Raw genomic sequence first — 26985 nt, 5'->3', positions numbered from 1 at the left:
GAAAAATGTTATTCGTCATCCGTGAATGGGGCTGGACGCCATTTACGTTCACGTCACAACCAATGACGTCCTTGCGACGTCATTTGGAGCAATGCACCCTTGGAGTTTTGATGGACAGGGCATGTGCAGTTTGTTTGGCGCAAGGACGCGCTTCATTTAAATGAAACACGCCCCCTACTCGCCGCATTTGAATTCCGCGCCCTTACGCCGCGAGAGATACACTACGCCGCCGTAACTTACGGCGCAAATTCTTTCTGGATTCAAAGATTTGCCAAGTAAGTTACAGCGGCGTAGCGTATCTCAGATACGCTGCGCGGGTGCAGATCTTTGTGAATCTGCCCCTTCTTCTTTACGTGGGCGTGGCAGGGGGTGTGTCCTATAGCTACGCACATTTCCTAAAAGGTGTGCATCATTCCCATCTCAGAAAGTTGGGAGGTGTGAATAGTAAATGCATTGATGGTGATGCCCCTGGAATGTATTTAGATGATCTATACTGGAGGCTGAATAGGACTTTATAATGTGTGTGGCCAATGCTGGATGTCCCCTCACTGTACAGTCATTCTGCGGACCGGAAGTGAAGGGAAATCCCTTTAATACAGGGCGGGGTCAATTAGTTCTATAAATAACTGCAGCTTTTGTGATTAATAATTGATTAAAGCTTTAATTTTTCTTTTTTTTTTTTTATATCCAGAAAACAACTTCAGAGACAGATGTCTGATCAACTGGAAGAGCAAAAACATTTCCCGGTTACAGTCTCCAGCACATCCACAGGCATGACAGCCCCTCCCCCTCCCGGCTGCACACTGACAGCTCGCGGTGCACGCCGGGATGTGTAGTCGGCTGGCAGGAGGGGGCGGCGCATGCGGCCGAGCGCCGGCGGGGGGAGCTGCTGAGCTTCGGAGACCCGGAAATAGAGAGGAGGAAGGAAACCGGGCGAAGAGGAGCCGGCAGAGCCCGGAGCGGGGAGGTAAGTGTCACCCCTGGATACCGCAACTACCTACCGCCGGGTCTGCACTGTGCGCCCTTCCAGGAGTCTCCCTTCTGGTGCTGCACCGGTTAATGGCACCATGGAGTAAGTTACAGGAGCCGCCCTCCCCCTCTGATATATACCTACCACCAATTTTACCACTCCCCCCTATTACCACCTACCCCCACCATCACCTGTCTGATCTCTACTACCCTCAACAATACCACCTACCCCCAGGGGTGGGCACCTGTAGCCCCCCCCCCCAGCTGTTGTGGAACTACAAGTCCCATCATGCCTCTGGCAGTCAGTCTTGTAGGGCCTCATGGGACATGTAGGTTCGAAACAGCTGGAGGGCTGCAGCCCCCCCAATCTACCCTCCACTGTCACCTATCTAATCCCTACTATCCCCATCATCACCTGTCTAATCCCTACCACCCCCATCATCACCTGTCTAATCCCTACCACCCCCTTCATCACATGTCTCCTCTGTACTACCCCCATCATCACCTTTCTAATCCCTACCACCCCCATCATCACCTGTCTAATCCCTACCACCCCCTTCATCACCTGTCTCCTCTGTACTACCCCCATCATCATCATCTACCCCCATCATCACCTGTTTCCTCTGTACTACCCCCATCATCACCTTTCTAATCCCTACCACCCCCATCACCACCTGTCTCCTCTGTACTACCCCCATCATCATCAACCCCCATCATCACCTGTCTAATCCCTACCACCCCCTTCATCACCTGTCTCCTCTGTACTACCCCCATCATCATCATCTACCCCCATCATCACCTGTTTCCTCTGTACTACCCCCATCATCACCTTTCTAATCCCTACCACCCCCATCACCACCTGTCTCCTCTGTACTACCCCCATCATCATCAACCCCCATCATCACCTGTCTAATCCCTACCACCCCCATCATCACCTGTCTCCTCTGTACTACCCCCATCATCATCAACCCCCATCATCACCTGTCTAATCCCTACCACCCCCATCATCACCTGTCTCCTCTGTACTACCCCCATCATCACTTGTCTAATCCCTTTTACCCCCATCATCATCGTCTACCCCCATCATCACCTGTCTAATCCCTACCACCCCCATCATCACCTGTCTAATCCCTACCACCCCCATCATCACCTGTCTCCTCTGTACTACCCCCATCATCATCATCTACCCCCCATCATCACCTGTCTCCTCTGTACTACCCCATCATCATCTACCCCCATCATCACTTCTCTAATCCCTACTACCCCCATCATCACCTGTCTCCTCTGTACTTCCCCCCCCATCATCTTCTTCTACCCCCATCATCACCTGTCTAATCCCTACCACCCCCATCATCACCTGTCTCCTCTGTACTACCCCCATCATCACTTGTCTAATCCCTATTACCCCCATCATCCCCCATCATCACTTGACTAATCCCTACCACCAACTTAATCACCCGTCTCCTCTGGTCTACCCCTACCATCACCACCACCTACCCCACCATTACCTGTCTAATCTCTACTACACCCATCATCACCTGTCTCCTCTGTACTTCCCCCCCCATCATCTTCTTCTACCCCCATCATCACCTGTCTAATCCCTACCACCCCCATCATCACCTGTCTCCTCTGTACTACCCCCATCATCACTTGTCTAATCCCTATTACCCCCATCATCCCCCATCATCACTTGACTAATCCCTACCACCAACTTAATCACCCGTCTCCTCTGGTCTACCCCTACCATCACCACCACCTACCCCACCATTACCTGTCTAATCTCTACTACACCCATCATCACCTGTCGCCTCTGTACTACCCCCATCCTCACCACCACCTACCCCCATCCTCCCCTGTCTCCTCTGGTCTACTCTCCCCCCACCCCGAGGTATCTTTATATTACCACTTGTGTCATATGTTGTTAGTTGCCCCCATGACTGTATAGATAATTTGAGTGTTTACAATATTTTGGTGAAAGTTTGTACCCCTCAGGTAACAATTAGAATTGCTTGTGTTTATGTTATCTAGCCTGATGTAAGTAGTAATGTTTTTATTGAAGTTTATTTCTGTTTCCACTCGGAGCCTCTTTAGATGTGTATGAGTAGTGGATTTGCAAAAAACGTCCCTCTTTTTTTAATTTTCTATTTTGCACTATAAATGTGACAGATGGTATGTGATTGGTCGCTGCAATTGCTTTTCCTCCAGTTTTTCCTTTTCTTCTTGCCAGGCCCACGCCTTGTGTGCCAATTAGTCAGCCATTCACTGCCTGGAATGAGAAATACATTCATTCATTTTCAAACCTGCCCGGGAAAAATGACCGCAGCATTCTAATGTTCTCTTTGTTTTGGGTGGTATAGTCCATTCTTTGTTTGGCCAGTTTGATATAGATAACTTTATCTTAGAGCGTCTCTGGTGCTAATTTAAAACAAACAAGAATAAGCACAGCAAAAAAAAAAAATGGACGCTTTCCTGTTCTACCTGTTCTACCTGTTCTCTGTTGTCATGAAAAGTTCAGCTTGCTAAAAAAAAAATCTTCAGGGATATCTGTGGGGCCTCCCCTTTGTCCGGTAGAAACCGCAGCATAGCTAAAAAGGAAACTATGCTGAAAGCGTAAAAAGGAGACTAGAGCTCCATCTGCTGGTTGGTATGGATTTTTATTAAATTTTTTTATTATTATTATTTTTTTATATATATAAATTGACCTTCCCATTAAAGCAGAAGTATGCATACCCTGGTACACCACAAGCCGCCAGTGTGTGTGTGTTTGTTTTATTTATTTATTTATTTATTTTTTATGTATTTAATTATCTATTTAATATCTTGTGCAAGTTTGCACTTTCCTGGCTTGTACTTTAGCAGTTAGATTAGAGATGAAAAAGTGTTTTAAAAAAACAAACGTGGCTGTTAACAGTAGATTACAGGCTGCCTCTTATCATTTTTTTATTTACATTTTTTACACCATAATTGTTTGTAATGCCGAGTTCTGTCCAACTTGTGATAAATACTGGGACGTCAGCCCGGCCACACCTTCCCTCTACCTGCAGATTGATTTCTCTGTAATCAAGGTATGTTGTAAAATTGATCCTGTTAGGGGGGCTCATTCAAACCACACAGCACACATCATTCTGGATATAACGCACGTGTGCTGCCGAATCGCATTAAAGTGCTGCTGCCTTTTTTTTGTACGCTTTTATGTAAATCTATGTGCATTGCGATGCCTTACAGCTGTCATACAATTGCAAATTAGATTTTTATTTTTTTGCAGTGCACACCTATACCCCACATTGGTGTGAACCAATCGGTGTTCATTTTGTATAGAATAATTTAGTCGACTAAAATATGACTGAAACAATTCCGATGACTAACAACTAAAACTGAAAAAGCCTTTTACTCAAAAGATTATGACTAACTCAAAATTTGACGTCAAAATGAACACTGAACTACCACATAAGAATAAGTAAGGGGCATCTACTAAGCTGCTGAAAGATAAAAAAAAGTTAAGAAAAATACTTTTTATTAAAAAAAAGACTTTTTCGTATTTAAAGCGGATGTGCCATGAAAAAAAATAATTAAAAGCCAGCAGCTACAAATACTGCAGCTGCTGACTTTTAATATTGGGACACTTACCTGTCCTGGAGTCCAGCGCCGTCCGCAGCAGAGGATGAGCGATCGCTCGTCACTCTGCTGCTCCCCGCCATCCTCAGTGAGGGAACCAGGAAGTGAAAGGGGAGTTCCACCCACAATTTCACTTTTTATATATAAATACCCCTGTAATACACAAGCAAGGTCCATTTTGTTAGGTTGTTAGAGCATTTAGTTAGTTTATAATCTGGAAATAGACCGTGGACATCTTCAGTGTGGGCATCATAAAGCCAGACTGTATGACTTCCTGGATTTCAGCCTTGCAGGTCTCGCACATGCTCAGTGCTGCACAAGCGATGTAATAGGTTTCAGTCAGGTTTCCATAGCAACGGGAGTGTCAGAGGAAGTTGCCGCCCCTTCTCTATGCAAATAGGCTATTTGCAAGGACTACTGGGATACATGATGCCTATCCCAGAAACACTTGCGAATAGCCTTGTGACTTAATAGCCTAGGCTAATAAGGAGGAGGAAGTAATGAAGGACTACAAAATAAAGGTATTTACAAGCAACAAAATAAATAAAAATTGTCCATTCTGACTACTATGCGATTAGGGCATGCAGCACAGACAAACATAAAAAAATGTGTGGAACTCCACTTGAAGCGCTCCGGCTTCACTGCCCGGTTCCCTACGGCGCATGCGTGAGTTGCGCTGCGCCTGCTGATTGGCTCCCGCTGTGCTCTGGGAGCCGAGTGTTCTCAGAGCACAACGGGGGGACGGGTGACGTCATGCCCGCAGTCTGCCCTAGACTGTGTGGCCGGAAGTGGGTGCAAATACCTGTCTTTAGACAGGTATCTGCACCCCCCTCCCCCTGAAAGGTGTCAAATGTGACACCGGAGGGGGGAGGGTTCCGATCAGCAGGAGTTCCACTTTAGGGTGGAGCTCCACTTTAATTGCTTGCCGGCCAGCGCGCGACTATATACGTCGGCAGCATGGCACGGACAGGAAGAAAGACATTGTTCAAAGAAAGCCATAAGAAGTCCAGTTTGCAGTTTGTGAGAAGCCATGTGGGGGATTCAGCAAACATGTGGAAGAAGGTGCTCTGGTCAGATGAGACCAAAATGTAATGTTTTGGTCTAAAAACAAAACCCTATATGTTACAGAAAACTAACACTACACATCATCCACACCGTGAAACATGGTGGTGGCAGCATCATGCTGTGGGGATGCTTTTCTTCAGCAGGGACAGGGAAGCTGGTCAGAGTTGATGGGAAGATGGATGGAGCCAAATACAGGGCAGTCTTAGAAGAAAACCTGTTAGTCTGTAAAAGACTTGAGACTGGAGGGGAGGTTCACCTTCCAGCAGGACAACGACCCTAAACATACAGCCAGAGCTACAATGGAATGGTTTAGATCAAAGCATATTCATGTGTTAGAATGACCCAGTCAAAGTCCAGACCTAAATCCAATTGAGAATCTGTGGCAAGACTTGAAAATTGCTGTTCACAGACGCTCTCCATCCAATCTGACAGAGCTTGAGATATTTTGCATAGAAGAATGGACAGAAATGTCCCTCTCTAGATGTGCAAAGCTGGTAGACACATCCCCAAAAAGACTTGCAGCTGTAATTACAGTGAAAGGTTCTACAAAGTATTGACTCAGGGGGGCGCTATACAAATGTACCCCACACTTTTCACATATTTATTTGTAAAAAAAGGTTCACAGTTATGTGCCACCTTCTGTTGGTCTATCACAGTGCTGGGCAACCTTTGGCGCTCCAGCTGTTGTGGAACTACATTTCCCATAAGGCATTTCAAGGTTGGCAGTTACAATTGTAGTTCTGCAACATCTGGAGTGCCACAGGTTGCCTACCCCTGATCTATCACATAAAATCCCAATAAAAGACATTTACGTTTTTGGTTGTAACATGACAACATGTGGAACATATCAAGGAGTATGAATACTTTTTCAAAGCACTGTGTTTATAATAAGCAGTCACATGATGAGTCAGCGATCACATGATCTGTTACTTGAGCCCAAGGGCAGGTTTCAGATTGAGGCAAGGGTCACATATTAGTGCGTTAAAAGTGCACACCTTTTTTTTGCCCTGCCTTAAGGTGTGTGCACACTATGAGGAAATTGGGCAAATGATCGTCCAGTTTTTCTTGATGTTTCACAGCAGGTTGGAACTGCTGATAGAAATGAAATGTCTGAAATTCTTATACAAATTCTCATCTGACGAAGGCTTTCTTCTCTTTTTTTTTTTTTTTTCTGCTCATGCACAAATCTGATTTTTCTCGTACGAAAACCGCACACATTAATAGAAAATCATTTGTTCTGTCCACGTATATGAGAGAAATTTTCGGGTTTGTCCCTTCAGGAATTTTTGTTTGGAAAGTCTGAATTGGATGTTGAAAGTTGTGTATACGAAAAAAAAAATATATATATATATATATATATATATATATATATATATATATATATATATATATATATATATATATATATATATATATATATATATATATATATATATATATATATATATATATATATATATATTTGAAAATAAATATATATAATATAAAAATATTATTATTATTTTTATATATTTATAATTTTTTTGTTTTTACGCACCTTCCCGCCCAAGCCAATTTTCAGCTTTCAGCACTGTCGCACTTTGAATGGCAATTGCGCGGTCATGCTACTCTGTACCCAAACAAAATTGGCGTCCTTTTTTCCCCACAAATAGAGCTTTCTTTTGGTGGTATTTGATCACCTCTGCGATTTTTTTTTTTTTTTTTTTTTTTTTTTTTTTTTATTTTTTTTTTTTGCGCAACGACTGAAAATTTTGAAAAAAAATTACGTTTTTATTTTTTTCTGTTTATTTTTTGTAAATAAGTAAGTTTTCTCTTTTCAATTACGGGCACTGATATGGCGGCACTGATGGGCACCGATGAGGTAGTACTGATGGGCACAGATGAGGTGGCACTGATTGGCGGCGCTGGTATGCGGCACTGATGGGCACACATAGGCGGCACTGATGGGCACACATAGGCGGCACTGATGGGCACACATAGGCGGCACTGATGGGCACACATAGGCAGCACTGATGGGCACACATAGGCGGCACTGATGGGCACTCATGGGCGGCACTGGGCACTCATAGGTGGCACAGATGGGCACTCATGGGCGGCACTTATGGGTGGCACTGATGGATACTTATGGGTGGCACAGATGGACACTGTGGAGTGGCACTGATGGACACTGTGGGGTGGCACTGATTTTCCCATGTTGCCAGTCCGTGCCCATTTGTGGGCACTGATTGGCATCTTTTTTTTCCCCTTTTTTTTTGCCCTTCCCTGGTCCAGGGTGGGCTTCCCTGGTGGTCCAGTGTGGCGATCCGAGGGGGCGCTGCGCTGATAAACAATCAGCGCGAACCCCCCCTGTCAGGAGAGCCGCCGATCGGCTCTCCTCTACTCGCGTCTGTCAGACGCGAGTGAGGAAGAGCCATCAACGGCTCTTCCTGTTTACATCGTGATCAGCCGTGGTTGGACACGGCTGATCACGTGGTAAAGTGTCTCCGTGAGAGACTCTTTACCGTGATAGGTGTTGCGGGGTGTCAGACTGACACCCTGCAACAACGATCGCCGCGATGCGCGCCCCCCGGGAGCGCGCAGCGGCTCAGAATCCTGAGGACGTCATATGACGTCCGGTCAGGATCAGACAACCACTTTGCCGCCGTCAATATATCATTGGCGGGCGGCAAGTGGTTAAAATGAATGGGCAGTCATGCAACTCGTCAGTCCAAAAATCGGAACCTGCGTCTTTTTTTTTTTTTTTTTTTTTTTTTTTAATGCAACGTCCCGCAACATAGTGTGTTGGCGTTCCTCTGTCTGCAAGGTACATTGGGGTGCCATCCAGATTAAATAGCACCACGTTGCACCATCACCAGTAGTGTGGGGTGCCAGGCGTTGGGGTAATATGCGCGTTTACACAATGTGATGGTGGGAACAAATCTCAGCTGATTTTGTTATTTGGAGTTTAGGATGCTTCTTCCCTGCATCTTAAAGTGGATGTAAGTAGCCGAACGTCGGTGCGCAGGCGCCATATAGCGCCGCACCGACGTTCGGCTTCTTTCGGCTACTCGTGACGCGATAGATGCGACCGTCGGAAGCCTGTCAATCAAGAAGGAACGCCCAGTCCCGCAGCCCATACCCGGAAGCGGCGGAGAAGATCGCTCTCTAAAACGGTAAGTACAGCTTCGATTTAAAAAAAAACTAGCCGATTCCCCTTGACAAAATGAGCAACAATCTAATCTTAAATTTTTTTTTTAGGGTGAATTCCCGCTTTAAGGCTATTATCCGATTAATCGAAACAATAATCGGCCAACTAATCGATTATGAAAATAATCGTTAGTTGCAGCCCTAGTATGGAGTAATCAGTATGGAGGGAGATCTCTATGGAGTGATCAGTATGGAGGGAGATCTCTATGGAGTGATCAGTATGGAGGGAGATCTCTATGGAGTGATCAGTATGGAGGGAGATCTCTATGGAGTGATCAGTATGGAGGGAGATCTCTATGGAGTGATCAGTATGGAGGGAGATCTGTATGGAGGGAGATCTCTATGGAGTGATCAGTATGGAGGGAGATCTCTATGGAGTGATCAGTATGGAGGGAGATCTCTATGGAGTGATCAGTATGGAGGGAGATCTCTATGGAGTGATCAGTATGGAGGGAGATCTCTATGGAGTGATATCTTTGTCTATCTGTCCGTGTCTTTAGAAAGCCTCCAGCTCATGGCTGTGACCAGGACTGTCAGGCTGTGTTCTGCATATTGAAGGAGTAGAATTACACGGCGCTATGTTCCCGGGTTATTATGTGAAGGAAGAAAAGGTGACTACAGCAGAGCTGGAAGAAATGGTCAGACACAAAATGCAGCATTGATCTGAAGAGGTGTTTTTTGTTTGCAGGGATGAATGGATGGTAGACACAGGCACAGGAGATGTTCAGGGCCCATTCACAATTAAGGCTGGCCATACATTATACAATTTTCTTCTATAGATTTACCAAAAAACATATAATATGAGGTCAAATCTAAACACTTTCAATGTGTATTCAGCCAGGCAGGCCCTTGTACTACACAGTTGAAAGTAAATTTTAAGGAAATTGAATAAGAAAATTGTATGGTCTATGGGTGCCCAACCTTTTTAAAGCACAAGGCCCACTTAAGCAGCTTGGTAACCGGTCGTGGGCTACAATAAACGGAGCGGGCGGATGGCAGGTCAATGTCTGCGCTGCATATGCAGAGCGGACACAGACACAGCCCACTATACTTGGATCGGATTGGAGGTAGGACACAAGTCTGTTTACTTCTGCCACTCCTTAGAGGTGCATGGAGGGTCCAATTGGGTCTGATGCGCTGCGGTTTACCAACGCAGTTTACCTTTTGGCTTTCCACCACTTTGCCATAGACTTCTATTATATTCTGCAGGTTTGGTGCGTTTTCAGAAAGCTCACCAAACAGTCCAGCTAAATAAAAGGGAAATATAACACATAAGTGTACATACAATATGGTAATCATTACACTCTCAATATTCAGATTTCTCTAGTTCAGTTGTGAGTGTTTCCCAGCAATAGTAAGGCTTTATATCGTCCTAAACAGGAAAGGGCGATATTAAGAGCGGGAAGCGGGTGACAGGATGCAGTTTCGTAGAACAGCCTGAGGACAGATTTATGACACGTTGGATGTCTGATTTTAGTACTATAAGTGTTTGCGTACCAGAGATTTATTTTCCTCATTAATATAGTGCTGCTCTAGGAAGATATAAAAGACACTGGTTAGTCCAGTTCTGTATTCGTTAAAGTGGTTGTAAACCCGTAAATGTAAAAAAAATGTACCGTATTTATCGGCGTATACCGCGCACTTTTTTGCCCTGAAAATCAGGGCAAAATCGTGGGTGCGTGGTATACGCCGATACCCGCTTTCCCGCACCAAGTTTGAATACTGCGCCGACATATACCGAGCGCAGTACACTCGTGTATTGTCGGGCAGTCTCAGCTCCTCCCGCGCTGACGTCCTGGACGTACAGGACGTCAGTGCGAGAGTAGCCGAGCATTGCCGACAATACACGAGTGTACTGCGCTCTGTATATGTCGGGGCAGTATTCAAACTAGGCGCGGGGAGGACGCGAGGACGCCGCAGAAGGACGCCGGACCCGACGAAGAGGACACCCGAAGCCGCAGACGGACGCCGGACCCGACGAGGCCGCCGATGGACGCCGCGCAAGACACCAAAACTGTAAGTACAAAAAAACTTTTTTCCACAGGAATTCGGGGCAACTTTAGGGGTGCGCGCTATACCCCGATAAATACGGTAAATAAAAACCTGCAAGACAAAAGCTTAATGAGCTAGTATGCATAGCATACTAGCTCATTATGTATTACCTTGGTTTGAAGCCCCAGCAGCCATCCTCGACCCCCCTCTGCCCGCGGACATCTCTCCCGAAGCGTGTGATTGGCCTGAGCAGAGATGATGTCACTCCGGAAGCTGCCGGTTATGGCACAGCTAACTGAAGCAACGGCACGACGTGCCATTGCTTCAATGCGCATGTACCGATTACTCCATGTATGGCCGGTGACTTGTCCTCAATGTTCCCCTAACGGGGAAGTTCCTTCACTGACTGCGCAGGCGCAAACTTCCCGACGGAAATCTCCGAACCTCACCCGGCATCCAGGCTCATTCTTTAACATCCCCGTGGAATGGAGGATGTTAAAAAAAGAGCCAGGAGGCCGAGCGAGCGGAGTGAGCCGTCCGAGTGTAGTAAGGCCGACTGGCCACTTACCTCGAAATCCACGTCGCCCTGGATGCCGGCCGCGGTTCGGGGATTTCCGTCAGCAAGTTTGCACCTGCGCAGTCCTTGAAGGAACTTTTCCGATAGCTGGAACCATCTCAGCACATCAGCTTGCGCATGCGCTGGAACTTCCACGATAGCTGGAACCAGCACGACAGATCACCGGCCTTAGTCGGTCGTGGTGAGTTGCAGGGTGGACACGTGTCTCCCTATCTTTGTAAGTGAAACTTCTGCGGTTTTAGAGCCTATTGCGCTGCACGCCACAATAATCCCGAAGGGCTAGTGCAAGTTGTGGGTCAGCAGTGAGGTGCGGTGCCTTGTGTTGTTACGTGGCAAGGCTTTTGATTTATTTTTAATAAAGTACCAAAAAAATGCCAGTCGCTGCACATGGTGTGTACAGGCCTTGTACAGATATAGGAACACATGTCTGTAAGTTGTGTACAAGGCTTTCTCCAGCTTTTTATCCCTTTGGGCTGTTGGTTTTCAGTTCTGGACTTGGGACATTTGTAGAGTTTCCTGTGTGTCTTCCTGTGTTTCTTTTACTGCTTCGCTGACTTCACGGCATAGCGTTCCAATGCTCCGCTGACCATGGAGGCAGCACTGCTAGAAGTGCTGATTATAGGGTCCTCATAGGGGTCACTGCTATGAGACCTGTCATGTGTGACAGTAATGTGTGCTCCCTGCCTGCTCTCCTCTGATATGTCTCCTGCAATGTGTGAGCTACTGATATACACCAGGAAATCCTGCACTCCCATCCCAGGGATCACAGGGAGGTCATCCATGAGCTGCACTGATAAAATCTTAGTGGTTGGTCTACCCAGAAAATGGTATTTCAAGGGAACTGATCCTTCAATTTAAAGGTCTTACAAGCGCACTTTTTTGGGAAAAAATTACACTTTTTTTTTTAATAAAAAAATAAGACAACAGTAAAGTTATCCCCATTTTTTTTAATATTCTGAAAGATAATGTTACGCCGAGTAAATTCATACCCAACCTGTCACGCTTCAAAATTGCGTCCGCTCGTGGAATGCCGACCCTTTAAAATCTTCATAGTCGACGTTTAAAAAAATCTACAGGTTGCATGCTTTGAGTTACAGAAGAGGTCTAGGGCTAGAATTATTGCTCTCGCTCTACCAATCGCGGCGATACCTCACTTGTGTGGTTTGAACACCGTTTACATATGCGGGCGCTGCTCACGTATGTGTTCGCTTCTGCGCGCGAGCTCGTCGGGACGGGGCGCGTTTTCTGGCTCCTAACTTTTTTAGCTGGCTCCTAGATTCCAAACAAATTTGTCAACCCCTGATTAATATTATACACAACATATTATTATTATTATTATTATTATTATTATTATGATTATTATTATTATACACAACATATTATTATTATTATTATTGTTATTATTATTATACACAACATATTATTATTATTATTATACACAACATATTATTATTATTATTATTATTGTTATTATTATTATTATACACAACATATTATTATTATTATTATTATTATACACAACATATTATTATTATTATTATTATTATTATTATACACAACATATTATTATGATTATTATTATTATACACAACATATTATTATTATTATTATTATTATGATTATTATTATTATACACAACTTATTATTATTATTATTATTATACACAACATATTATTATTATTATTATTATTATTATACACAACATATTATTATTATTATACACAACATATTATTATTGTTATTATTATTATACACAACATATTATTATTATTATTATTATAATTATAATACACAGCATATCATTGTTCTTATTCGTGATTTATATAGAACCAACAGTCCAGAAAAGGCTTATCCTTTCATGTTGTGAGTTCTGCATGTCTTTTGGCCATCTCTTTCTACAACTTCCCTGCATGCTTTGCAGCTTCTCCTCTCAATTTCTAAGCAATATAGAACCACATGCAGATGGTATATTGCTGCCTGTGTAGTGTCACAGTCTGCTGCCTATCGTAGAATGCTGCGGAAGTCACGTGGCGGCCAACTGCGCATGCGCGATGCGTTCCAAACGCAAGTGCGATGCGTTCCAATGGATTTACGACAGTACACACCAGCGAACCCGGCATTCAGAGCGACGTGGAATTAGAGGAAAGTGGCCAGTCGGCCTCACGTCCTCGCTTAGCTCGGACGGCTCGCTCCGCTCGCTCGGCCTCCTGGCTCTTTTTTTAACGTCCTCCAATCCACGGGGATGTTAAGGAAAGAGCCTGGATGCCGACCGAGGTTTCACTGGTGTGTACTGTCGTGAATCCATTGGAACGCATCGCGCATGCACAGTTGGCCGCCACGTGACTTCCGCAGCATTCTACGATAGGCAGCAGAATGTGACGATACACCTGCAAGCAATGTTTCCTGTACTGACTCCGCCTCCTGAAACCCCGCCTCCTCTCAGCTCTGTAGTTCAGAAGGCAGGCTCTGTGGAATGTGTGACACAGCAGTGCCTACTCATAGTGAATAGGTGTCACAGAATTCAAAGAATTAAATGTGTGGGGATCTTTAGAAAGTACTGATTGTGGGGTTGTTGAAGGTGAATGGTGTGTACTAGCTGTCACTTTTTAAAATCAATGTAGCCACTCCACCCACACGGCCGCCGTATCATTCATTTACTGGGCTCTGTGTGTGAATGAACTACAAGCCCCATCATCCTTTTGCGGTTGTCGGCTTGTAGTTTTTAATGAACTACCATGGAGCTGTGGATTCCCGTGGTAGTCCATTGATTGGTTCCTGTCAGTGTATCTGCCTGTCAGTACGGGTCCACAGATATACTGACAGACCTGAAGGGGACCTGCATGCCACCAGCGATCCTCTGATCACCTGTGCAATTCTTATCAGGCTCCAAAGAGATAAATAATAAATGCACATTATTTTTATTTTTTTACTTATCCTTTCAAAGTGTTACCAAACCCACAACAGTAAAATCAGTCTGTATATTCAGTAAATCATGCTGGTTGGACTCACTGTGGAACCTAAGGGGTTAACCCTCTGTATTGTCTAAAAAGGCTGTTTGATCCTGTCTTCTCTGGTCCTCCTCTTCTTCCACTATGCCCAATTCCTCCCCTTATAGTACAGAGCCTTGGGGGCAAGCTGAACATGCTCAGTTTAGTGTTGTTACCTCTGCCCCCCCCCCCCATGCTCGTCTCCAGGACTTTTCCAGAGCCTCTCCCATTCTATGGAACTCCCTACCCCAATCTGTCTGATTTTTATCTCCTACTCGGTTTGCTTTTAGACAATCCCCTGAAAACCTTCCTCTTCTTCAGGAAAGCTTATCCTGCCCACACCAAACTACTGTACTTTGCTTTTCTTCATCAGATCACCCCCCCCCCCCCCCCCCAAGTTATTACTTTTTGTATAATTTAACCCTCTCTCCTAGATTGTAAGCTCTAATGAACGGGCCCTCTGATTCCTCTGTATTGAATTGAATTGAATTGTATTGTAATTATCTGCCCTCATGTTGTAAAGCAATGTGCAAACTGTTGGTGCCATATAAATCCGGTATAATGATGATAATATTAGAGATCAGCACTGTCCAGACAGAGGGTCAGGGGTCCTGCAGCCTCATAGGACAGTCAGACTAGAATGAAAACTCCTCCTACAAGCTTTAACCAGACACTGATAGAAGTCACAAGACTGCTCTAACTGCTGATAAGAAAAAGTATTTGGCAGTTTATATTTACTAAAACGATTGCATTTCCATGTTCTGTGTAGTGTGGGAGACCAGATATAGTGAATGCCGGGTCCTGGGATCAGTAACCCTTTAAATGGCCTATAGCAGGGATATGCTATTAGCGGACCTCCAGCTGTTGTAAAACTACAAGTACCATCATGCCTCTGCCTCTGGGTGTCATGCTTGTGGCTGTCAGTCTTGCTATGCCTCATGGGACTTAGTTCTGCAACAGCTGGAGGTCCGCTAATTGCATATCCCTGGCCTATAGCAAGGGCATTATCCAGCTTAACCACTTGCCCACCAGGTAAATTCTGGCACTTCTCTCCTTCATGTGAAAATCACAATTTTTTTGCTAGAAAATTTATCAGAACCCCCAAACATTATATATTTTTTTTTAGCAGACATCCTAGGGAATAAAATGGCAGTCATTGCAATACTTTTTGTCACACCGTATTTGCGCAGCGGTCTTACAAGCGCACTTTTTTTGGATAAAAATCACTTTTTTGAATTAAAAAATAAGACAACAATACATTTTGCCCAATTTTTTTATATATTGTGAAAGATAATGTTACGCCGAGTAAAATGATACCCAACATGTCACGCTTAAAAATTGCGCCCGCTCGTGGCATGGCGTCAAACTTTTACCCTTAAAAATCTCGATAGGCGACGTTTAAAAAATTCTACAGGTTGCATTTTTTGAGTTGCAGAGTAGGTCTAGGGCTAGAATTATTGCTCTCGCTCTAACGATCGCGGCGATACCTCACTTGTGTGGTTTGAATACCGTTTTCATATGCGGGCGCTACTCGCGTATGCGTCTACTTCTGCGCGCGAGCTCGTCGGGACGGGGCGCTTTAAAAAATTTTTTTTTGGTTTTCTTATTTATTTTTATTTAGTTTTATAATTTTTTACACTGAAAAAAATAAAATAAAAAAAATTGATCACTTTTATTCCTATTACAAGGAATGTAAACATCCCTTGTAATAGAAAAAAGCATGACAGGTCCTCTTAAATATGAGATCTGGGGTCAAAAAGACCTCAGATCTCATAATTAGACTTAAATGCAAAAAAAAAAAAAAAAAAAAAAAAAATGTCATTTTTTCAAATGACAAAAAAAAAAATGTTTCTTTAAGAGGCTGGGCGGGACTGACGTTTTGACGTCACTTCCGCCCAGCAGAGCTATGAGGACGGGTGAAGGAGATTTCTCCTTCAGTCCCGTCCCCGCTCAGCTGCCGGACACATCGGATCCCCTCCGCCGCTACCGACGGCTCCGGTAAGCGGCGGAGAGCGCGGGAGAGCGGCGGGAGGGGGGGCCCCTCTCCCGCCACCGATAACGGCGATCTCGCGGCGAATCCGCCGCGGAGACCGCCGTTATCGTGTACACCACCGCCCCCTGCAAAGATGAATATCTCGGTTGTGGCAGCAGCTGCTGCCGTTATCGAGATATTCAACTTTAAAAAGGAGGACGTCTTTTTGACATGGGGCGGTGGTCAAGAGGTTAAAGGGGTTTTCCACCTTTTTTTAAAGTTTATTATAAAAGTCAGCAGCTACAAAAAGTAAAGCTGCTGGCTTTTAATAAACAGACACTCACCTGCTCCACGTTCCAGCGACGCGCCGGCCAGGGCTCCGCTCCTCGCCCCCCCTCGCCGGCCGTCGTCTTCGTTCTTAGTGTGGGCACCCGGCAGTGACAGCTTTCGGATTCACGGCCGGCCACCCACTGCGCATGCGCGCGCGGCGCCGTCCGATTGGACAGGCGCTCGCCTACAGGGAGGGGCTGTGAAAAGGCGATTAAGCTAATCGCCTTTCCAGCCCCTCGGCGGAAGGAGGAAGTGGGACAGGAAGTCCCCTTCTCCTGAAGCCCCCACTCCCCCCCCGCAAAAAAAATTACATGCCAAATGTGGCATGTAAGGGGGCGAGGAGTGGGTTAAGCGGAAGCTCCATTTTTAGGTGGAACTCCGCTTTAAGCAAAAGCTGCACAGGTTATTTTTGGGAAAGGGGAACGAACCCTTAAAGGGATTATAAAGGAAGAAGAGTTTTTCATCTTAATGCATTCTATGCTCCCTCAGCCCCCCTAACACTTACCTGGGGTCACTCTGTCCAGCGACGTCCACGGGTGTCTAAGCCTTCCGAGACTCTCCTTCCTGATTGGCGGAGACACAGCAGCGGTGCCATTGGCTCCCGCTGCTGTCAATCAAAGTCAGCTAGCCAATCGGGAGAGAGGGGTTGGAGCTCTGTGTCTGAATGAACACAGGAAGTGGTGGCTTGGCTCCAGTGCCCCCGTAGAAAGCTGCTTGCTGTGGGGGCACTGAACAGGCGGAAGTGGCCAGGATCACAGAAGAGGGACCCGAGAAGAGGAGGTTCCGGGCTGCTCTGTGCAAGTCCACTCCTACAGAGCAGGGAAGTATAAGTATGTTTGTTATATTTATAGGAAAAAAATGAGACTTTACAATCACTTAAAAGATTAGGTTGGTGATTAAATTTGGGGCTTGGTTGAGTTTTGTTGGATTAGTGTGGTGAATGTTCCTTAAACTCTTGCTATTGATTTTCTTAACCCATTATCCAGCTATTTAACGTTTTGTAGATATTTTTGCGATTTTCCTAGCTAATGCCGCGCATAATTGTGAACTATAAAAAATAACGTATGGGTCTCCCCCCCCCCCAATGTGAGAGCCTGCCCCCTGATTGATGAAGAAAGACATTCCGGGAGTTTTCTCGTATATTATTCAGCTAAGAAGTCGCAGCCTTTGATATATATATAAAATATATTGGATCCCTGTGGCTTTCCTCGCACGTTCCTGAGTCTCCGCCAAGTGCTGCTATTTGTAGATAACAGTTGCTGGAAACTGAAGCTGCCGGAGCTCCATCTCTGGGTCAGAGGGTTACACGGGGAGACTAGGATTCCCTTTTACTCGATTCTACATTCAGGTTATACATGTGTAACATAACAACACCGACTAAGCTTGGATTAGCAGGGAGCCCCCTATTCATAGTGTTCATACATTCCATCTAATGCGGTCATAGAGAAAGTAAAGGCCCCCCACAGACACTATATGATCATCGCCCAATCGGATACATCCGGCCTGCCGATTTGGGGAAAGAATCGATCGTCTGTCATGGACTTTCCCATATAATCTGCACTCTTCTCCAGGCTCAGCTGCTGAGATTTTTTTTTTTCTCATGAATATTTTATTGAGAAGAAGGTAGTCATTACACCCATATTTACAAGTCATGTCTTCTTGTGTTGTGTGCGCACACACCGCTGAGCAAGACGATTGTCATTTCTGTTCCAGGCTAATCAACAGTCATTTTTTAAACATTATCTAAGGTGTGAATGGGGGGAGTGCGCGCATACCAGGCAGAAAGATTCCCCCCTCCTTTGCACAATCGTGCATGAGTCATTATATGTATATTATATCTATCTCTAGTTAGTAATCCAAGCTACGTCACCAAATATTAGAATAGGGAAGAGAGGTAAATGCAGGGAGGGGTTCATTGGCAGGATCTCGGAGAAGGAGGTATGTATCGGCTTCGGTATCGAGGGGAACTATACTGCGTTTTGGCTCTATTTTATTTGAGGAGTATTCATTTATGTATATGGACTCCCTACTTTGCTGTTGGAGGAGGGCAGCTATAATTTACTGTATATACTCGAGTATAAGCCGACCTGAATATAAGCCGAGGCACCTAAGTTTGCCACAAAAAAATGGGAAAACGTATTGACTCGAGTATAAGCCTAGGGCAGGGGTGTCAAACTGGCGGCCCTCCAGCTGTTCCGAAACTACAAGTCCCATCATGCCTCTACCTGTGAGAGTCATGCTTGTAACTGTTAGCCTTGCAATGCCTCATGGGACTTGTAGTTTTGCAACAGCTGGAGGGCCGCCAGTTTGACACCCCTGGCCTAGGGTGTCCATGTGCGTGCCTCACTGTGTCCATGTGCGTGCCTCACTGTGCCCATGCCTCACTGTGTCCATGTGCGTGCCTCACTGTGCCCATGAGAAGAATGACGTTTAACATGGGAGTCTATGGAAGGGGTGCCCGGGTTTGAAAAATCGGTGCTCCCCAGCTGTAGGTCCCCTAGACAAAAAACTTTGCACACTTGTAGAGGAGAAATTGGGCTACATGTGTGCCAAGTTTCGGGTTCAGGGGACCTACGACCGGCTGGTACCGGGTCCCCAAAGTCACTAGAGAAATTGCCATTTAACATGGGAGAAAAAAAAACGATCACCGGCTTGTTTACAAGGGAAATTGGTCACGAAGAGGAAGGAGGCACATCTGCCTCCTCTGTGCCCAAAAATACCGCCTGCCAGTGCCCACCATCAATGCCCACAAGTGCCACTTATCAGTGCCCACCTGTGATGCCAATCAGTGCCACCTAATAATGCTGCCGATTGGTGCCCATTATTGCCACTCAGTGCCCATTATTGCCAGCAATCAGTGCCACCTGTTAGTGCCACCTATCGGTGCCCATCAATGCAGCCCATCAGTACAGCCTCCTCAGCGTACATCAATGAAGGAGAAAAATTACCCGTTTGCAAAATTTTATAACAAAATATAAAAAATAAAATCTTTTTTTTTATTTTATTTTTTTAACAAAAAAGAAAAACCGCAGAGGTGATAAAATACCACCAAAAGAAAGCTCTATTTGTGGGGAAAAAAATGATAAAAACGTAATTTGGGTACAGTGTTGCATGACCGCGCTATTATTCAAAATGCGATGGCACTGAAAGCTGAAAATTGGTCTGGGCAGGAGTGGGGTTTAAGTGCCCAGTAAGGAAGTGGTTAAAGCGGGAGTTCACCCATAAAAAAATGTTACCCTTAGATTGAGGCTCATTTTGTCTAGGGGAATCGGCTAGTTGTTTTAAAATCGAAGCAGTACTTACCGTTTTAGAGAGCGATTTTCTCTGCCGCTTCCGGGTATGGTCTTCGGGACTGGGCGTTCCTATTTTGATTGACAGGCTTCCGACGGTCGCATCCATCGCGTCACGAGTAGCCGAAAGAAGCCGAACGTCGGAGCGGCTCTTTACGGCGCCTGCGCAAGGACGTTCGGCTACTATCGGAAAATCGTGACGCGATGTATGCGACCGTCGGAATACTGTCAATCAAATAGGAACGCCCAGTCCCGCAGCCCATACCCGGAAGCGGCGGAGAAGATGTATCTCTAAAACGGTAAGTACTGCTTCGATTTAAAAAATACTACCTGATTCCCCTAGACAAAATGAGCCTCAATCTAATGTTAAAAAGCATTATTTCCGGGTGAACCTCCACTTTAAATGAAAACATGGATGTTTTATATCATCATTGTTCTGCGGTATTATCTTGCAATGGTGGGAACCCTTCTCCTAGGTCTGTGGGTACCTTTTTATAGTGCAAGGTGGGTGGTGATGGGGCCTTATGAACTGACATTCCAGCAGAGTCCTGGCGGTAATTCTTGGTGAGCCTTCAGCCTTTCGGTCCTCTGCTGGTTAGTTATTGGTCTGGGGAAGTCTTATCTGAGGAGAACATGTGAGCAGATATGGTCGGTAGTTCTAGGAAATGGAGCTACTGAGTCTTATCAGACCATTCATTCCATAATCCTCATCCTGTCCCCTCTGATCATTCTCCCTGCTTCTTATCTCCTCAGCCTTCCCTCACTGACAACTTCTCACTTTGTCATTAAGTGCGGCCAACGCTCAGCTCCAGCTTTTCCCTCCCTTTTATCAGGATAGCTGACATATTTCTGTGGTGTCACCGAGCCTCTGCTGTGTCACGTTCAGGGATGGCGGGTTTAGCTGTGACAGAACGTGGCACGCGACTTTTTTACCGTCAGCAACAGAATGTAAAAAGGCTTAAAAACTCCCCTTTAGGGAGAAAATTCAATCCTTTATGCGGTGTCTTTAAATGTCAGGATGACGGTAAGAATTGTTATATTGCTGCTGCATGCTCCATCCTCCACATCATAGCTAAGCAGACAAAATGTTCACTCCCCTTAAGAAAGTGAAACATTTTTCTGGTTTACTCCATTGGCAGCCCCTTTACCCCCCCCCCCCCAGAGGCGTTGCTAGGGGGGTGCGGGGGGTGCGGTCCGCACCGGGTGACACCCGCTAGAGGGGTGACACCATCCTGTTTTTTTTTTTTTAGCTGACATGCCCTGTGCAATCCCAGCCTGCCCTGTACCACCCCAGCCTGCCCTGTGCCTGCCCTGTGCCACCCTAACTTGCCCTGTGCCACCCTAACTTGCCCTGTGCCACCCTAACTTGCCCTGTGCCACCCTAACTTGCCCTGTGCCACCCTAACTTGCCCTGTGCCACCCTAACTTGCCCTGTGCCACCCTAACTTGCCCTGTGCCACCCTAACTTGCCCTGTGCCACCCTAACTTGCCCTGTGCCACCCTAACTTGCCCTGTGCCACCCTAACTTGCCCTGTGCCACCCTAACTTGCCCTGTGCCACCCCAATCTGCCCTGTGCCACCCTAACTTGCACTATACCACCCCAACCTGCCCTGTACCACCCTAACTTGCCCTATACCACCCCACCCTGCCCTATGCAACCCTAACTTGTCCTATACCACCCCAACATGCCATATACCACCTTAACCTGTCCTATACCACCCCACTACACCAACCTGCCACTATACCACTCTATACTACCCTAACCTGCCACTATACTGCCCTATACTATCATTTACAGGGGCTGGTTTGGGGTGCGCCCCGTGCCCGTGCGCTGCCTGCTTGGTGCTGGGCAGCCTAGACAGAGGGGGGGGGGGGTGACACCATGTTTTACCGCACCGGGTGACACCAACCCTAGTGACGCCACTGAAAGCCCCCCCCCCCAGCACTGAACAGGTTAAATGCTTAACCACGTCGGCCCCAGTAAGACTTGCTCCCTTAATGACCAGGCCAATTTTTTTGGCGATACAGCCCTCTGTCGCTTAAACTGAAAATTGTGCGACGTTGTACCCAAACAAAATTGATGTCCTTTTTTTTTCCCCCACAAATGGAGCTTTCTTTTGGTGACATTTGATCACTTCTGCGGTGTTAATTTTCTGCGCTATAAACAAAAAAAGCAATTTAAAAAAAAAAAAATTCTACATGTTGCTATAATACAGGGTTCGACAAACCCCGGGCGCCAGGCCGCATTTGCGACTAGAATTAGCGACCTGGGGCTTTACAGCTGGGGTATCCTGTTTCTGCGTGCCTCGCCCCCCCCCCCCCGCGGCTTTGCGGCGTTCTGCAGTCCTATGCTTCTCTGGCATGCTCTTGTGGTGGCCGTTTGTATGACCAGGCAACCAGCAATGCTAATGGAGCTTCTCCTGCCCGTTTTTCACTGCCCGCCCACCTCCTTTACTTAGAATAAAAAATATATATAATGTTTGGGGGTTCTAACACCCTAGAGAATAAAATGGCGGTCGTTGCAATACTTTCTGTCACACCGTATGTATTCGTGCAGCGGTCTTACAATTGCACTTTTTTTGGAAAGGATCTGTCTGTTTACATTACTCTATCTCCCTCTCCATCACAGGCACGTGCATCAGCTCCAAGTCATATGGCGCGCCTGCTAAGGCTATTTAAAGGGCCAACGTACACCTATGGACCAAGAGACGCACAAGACTCCTGTGCAATTTGCATTGGAGCCGCTCGGGAGTGTGAACGGGCTCCATAGAGAGCCAGTCACAATGTGCAATAACCCAACCTGAAATGGCATTTTAGTTAAGACTATGACTAAAACTAAATTTAAATTTGACGTCAAAATTGCCTCAAAACATTTGAAACCTTTCAGATAACCAGGGACAGGGAGGGACGCAGTGCGACAAGGACAGAGAGGGACACTGGGGACCACTGGCGGCTGGTGCTGAATTTTTTTTGGGGGGGGGGGGGGGGGGGGCGCGCAAACAAACTGAAAAAAAAAATCAATTGCAGCCACTGTGCCCATCAAAAGAAGCCACTGTGCTATCAATGGCCAGTCATAGGCCGTCATGGGGGCACCTGTAACTCCCCTTCCCAGGCCAAGTAGCAATATTGGCAATTGCTGTGCTGGCGCCGCTCTTCAGCAGGCCGGCCGCGATGCCGGGAGGCGGCCGCAGGAGGAGGGGTGGGGGTTTTTCTGTGCAGGGGGTAGCTTTTTTACGCCCCCCTCCCCATGGCGCCCATGGCACTTGCCATGGCTGCCATACCCTAGATACGCCACTGGTCCTGACTCTCCTGTAGGTAAGGGAAGCTATATAGGAAAAAATAATTGTACCTTTACAACCCCTTTAATGTCAGGTGGTGTCAGAGCTTACACAGCCTTGGTGATTGGTTGTTTAGGCTCGAGCACTGTATTCTGGGACATGGTCACTTTCTTCCGTACACCTGGAAGCCCTGGCTATTTGCAGAGAAGTGCGCAGAAAGTCTAGGGGAAGGGTCTAGTTGGAGACAGTCGCTTCGCTTTAAATAGACAAAGTAAACATTTTATTTCCTGATCACTGGCCCCCCCTGACCCTTTGATCACTGGCCCCCCCCTGACCCTTTTTTTTTTTTTTACTCCCACCTTAGTGCCCTCTGAAAACGCTGCGCCATTTTACATTCTCCTTACCTGCTACATGCACTTCCAGTGCTGCCTCCTGGGACCAGCGGGTGTCGGACACTTAGGCCACCGGTTTAATCCTTGTATTTACATAGGCATTGTCCATGTTTTTACACACCCATCTGTACATATTGAGTAATACTTCCTTCAAATAACCACTCATCAGACGGAAACTCGCTCGTTAATTCTCATATAAGCTTTAACACATTCATCACATTCCAAAAGTTACATTCAGCCTTTTAAACTCTGCATCCTTATTGTAATGGCAGGTGATTTCTACCATGGAGCATCTTGTTAGGGCACTTCCTGTTATCGAGTGACAACACCTTGTCCCAGTCTCGCACTTGAGCTCTTGCGTTGTCACACTGGAGACTACTGGTGGCCGTTTCAACACAGGAAGACTTGACTTAGAACCTACAAAGGACTCTTTCCCTGCCTCCATGTGACGGCACCGGGTCCCTGATCGATTATTCCCCAAGTACCCATGCCACCACATGGCAGCGGGGAGTGAGTAAAACTCCTCCTATGCAATGGGGTTGCCCCTGCTAGGGTTAAATATTCATTTAGGTCTAGGGAACCAGGAAAGGCAGTTTTAAAGCTCGTTCACAGTAGCTTTGGTCTCTGAAGAGCTATCAGAATGCAGATCGCTCCTCAGAGAGCATTTGACAGGCGGCAAGGAGGTGTTGTATCGCCTTCTCGTCGCCTGCTTTAATCCCTCGATCTCACTGCACACAGCTGTGCAGAATGCCCCAATTCACTTTGATGGGTTTGCGTTCAGCGGGCAATACAACCACAGAAAACGACAGAGGGTATAATTCTCCCTGTGGCCATGAAACTAAGCATTGCGGCTCTGGAATCGGGCCGGATGTAATTTACGTCCACGTCAAAACAATAACGTCCTTGCGACGCGAATTTTAGGGACGGCGCATGCGCAGTTCGTTCGGCGCGGGGACATGCTTCATTTACATGAAACACGCCCCCTACTCGCCGATTTGAATTACGCGCCGTTACGCCGCGAGAGATGGACTACGCCTCCGTAACGGCGCAAATTCTTTCTGGATTCGAACCTAACAAAAGTAAGTTACGGCGGCGTAGCGTATCTCAGTTACGCTGCGCCGGGGCAGATCTTTGTGGATCTGCCCCATTGTGTGTACTAGGGTGCATTAGGGTGGACTTCTACTTTAATGAACGTTAAAGGGGTTGTAAAAGAAAAAAATGTTTTTCCCTAAACAGCTTCCTTTACCTTAGTGCAGTCCTCCTTCACTTACCTCATCCTTCCATTTTGCTTTTAAATGTCCTTATTTCTTCTGAGAAATCCTCACTTCCTGTTCTTCTGTCTGTAACTTCACACAGTAATGTGAGGCTTTCTCCCTGGTGTGGAGAAATCCTCTTGAGGGGGGAGTGTCAGGACGCCCACTAACACACAGCTCCTTTCTCTATCTGCAAAGTAGATATTGTCCTCCTGACACTCCTGCTTGCCCCCTCCCCCCTCAAGAGCCTTTCTCCACACCAGGGAGAAAGCCTTGCATTACTGTGTGGAGTTACAGACAGAAGAACAGGAAGTGAGGATTTCTCAGAAGAAATAAGGACATTTAAAAGCAAAAAGGAAGGATGAGGCAAGTGAAGGAGGACTGCACTAAGGTAAAGGAAGCTATTAAAGGGGTTTTCCACCTTTTTTTAAGTTTTATTAAAAGTCAGCAGCTACAAAAAGTGTAGCTACTGGCTTTTAATAAACTGACACTTACCTGCTCCACGGCTCCAGCGTCGCGCCAGCCGGGGCTCCGCTCCTCGCCCCCCCCCTCGCCGGCCGGCGTCTTCATTCTTAGTGTGGACACCTCGCAGTGACAGCTTTCGGCTTCATGGCCGGGCACCCACTGCGCATGCGCGAGCGGCAGTGCACATGCGCTCGCGGCGCCGTCCGATTAGACAGGCGCTCGCCTACAGGGAGGGGCTGTGAAAAGGCGATTAAGCTAATTGCCTTTCCAGCCCCTCGGCGGAAGGAGGAAGTGGGACAGGAAGTCCCCTTCTCCTGAAGCCCCCACTCCCCCCCCCCAAAAAAATGACATGCCAAATGTGGCATGTAAGGGGGCGAGGAGTGGGTTAAGCGGAAGTTCCATTTTTAGGTGGAACTCCGCTTTAAGGGAAAAAAATAATTCCCTTTACAACCCCTTTAAGCCCAGGTTCACATTGAGGGTGGGAATGAAGCCGTGCAAGTTCAGCTGAACAATTTCACTCCCGCTTGTCAGTCCCGGTTTTTCGGCCGCGATTTCAGAGACATCTGTGCAGATGTCAACGTAAATCGCGGCCTGAAATTACGCGACCTAAAACTACTTTTTGAAATCGGTGCAGCGCCGCAGATGCCATTGCTGCCAAATGCCGCCGATTTGTCGAATCGCACCAGTGTGACCCAGGACTAAATTCGATTTGCATGACAGACTGTGACCGGCTCTCGATGAAGCCGGTTCGCACATCTCCATGGTGGCCGCGATCCGCACTGGTAAAGGGTCCTGTGCGAATTTAGCCTAAAATTCGCATCTAAAACACTGCACAGGGACGCACCGCACCCCTGCTGTGAGCCACGGCCGCAGCCTTAATCCTTAATGGGGGGGTATACTTTTTTTTCCCTCCTGTTTGGAGTGGGGCTTTAATGCACTAAACTTAATAGCTCCTTTAGGTAAGCCTCTGTGCATCACTTTACAAGCAGCGCTAATGGGTAATTTCCTGAAACTAATGCAAATCATTGTTGTCCAATAAAAGCAGCGATTAGCGATCATAGCTAGCGAGTAAGCCGGTATCTGGACTCTGGGTAACGCGCATTGCCGCCTCTTTTTATGATGCTTAATTGTTTGGAAGGAGCCTTGTCAGTGGTAGAGATCTATGGATGGATGTATTTATATGATGACACCAGCGGGGTGACACCACTTACCGTCCTGTAATTACACCTGAATGCTGCGGGACAGGTTCTGCGTCTTCCTCTTCCGTCACCCACACATGCCCATGTCGGTGTGTCACCCGGGAGAGAGGGACGCAGCTGTCCACAACGCACTCTTTTTTTCTCTAGATTGTTTTTTTTTTTCTTGCTTGTGAATTCCATTTTCATTTTGAGTCACTTGTGCCACTTTTCTCTCTCCTCTCTCCTCTGCACGCTGGCTGTGTGTGATAAAGGTGATTCCCTGTAACCTCCTTCCCAAGCCTCTTCCTCCCTGCTCTATGTGTGTCCCTCCCTCCCTTCTTCCCCGTCTCCTGACAGCTGTGCCCATTTCCCTTGGTTTAGTCCTTGTGCCGTGTCCCCATGCCTGCTGTCCTCCTCCTCCTCTGTCCCTCCCCT

At 46.5% G+C, this 26985-nt stretch overlaps 1 protein-coding gene across 3 annotated transcripts in view; it reads left to right on the top strand.

Moving 5' to 3' along the window:
- Positions 1-842: 842 nt before the first annotated feature.
- CAPN15 (calpain 15) overlaps positions 843-26985 on the top strand; it is an 89645-nt gene continuing 63502 nt past the window's right edge. The window contains exon 1 of one of the 3 annotated variants that reach the window (XM_040356543.1): positions 843-967. Coding sequence is in view for 1 of the 3 variants with exons in the window: in XM_040356542.1 (XP_040212476.1) it covers positions 1068-1072 (5 nt within the window). In the remaining 2 variants the exon portion in view is untranslated. Of the gene's footprint in view, positions 1073-26774 lie in introns of those variants that run through there. The other 2 variants (XM_040356542.1, XM_040356541.1) reach the window with 2 other exon arrangements.

The sequence above is a fragment of the Rana temporaria genome, chromosome 6, assembly GCF_905171775.1.
Source record: "Rana temporaria chromosome 6, aRanTem1.1, whole genome shotgun sequence".
Taxonomy (NCBI): domain Eukaryota; kingdom Metazoa; phylum Chordata; class Amphibia; order Anura; family Ranidae; genus Rana; species Rana temporaria.
Note: the sequence above shows the minus strand (reverse complement) of the source record. Positions and strands in the feature narration are given on the sequence as shown.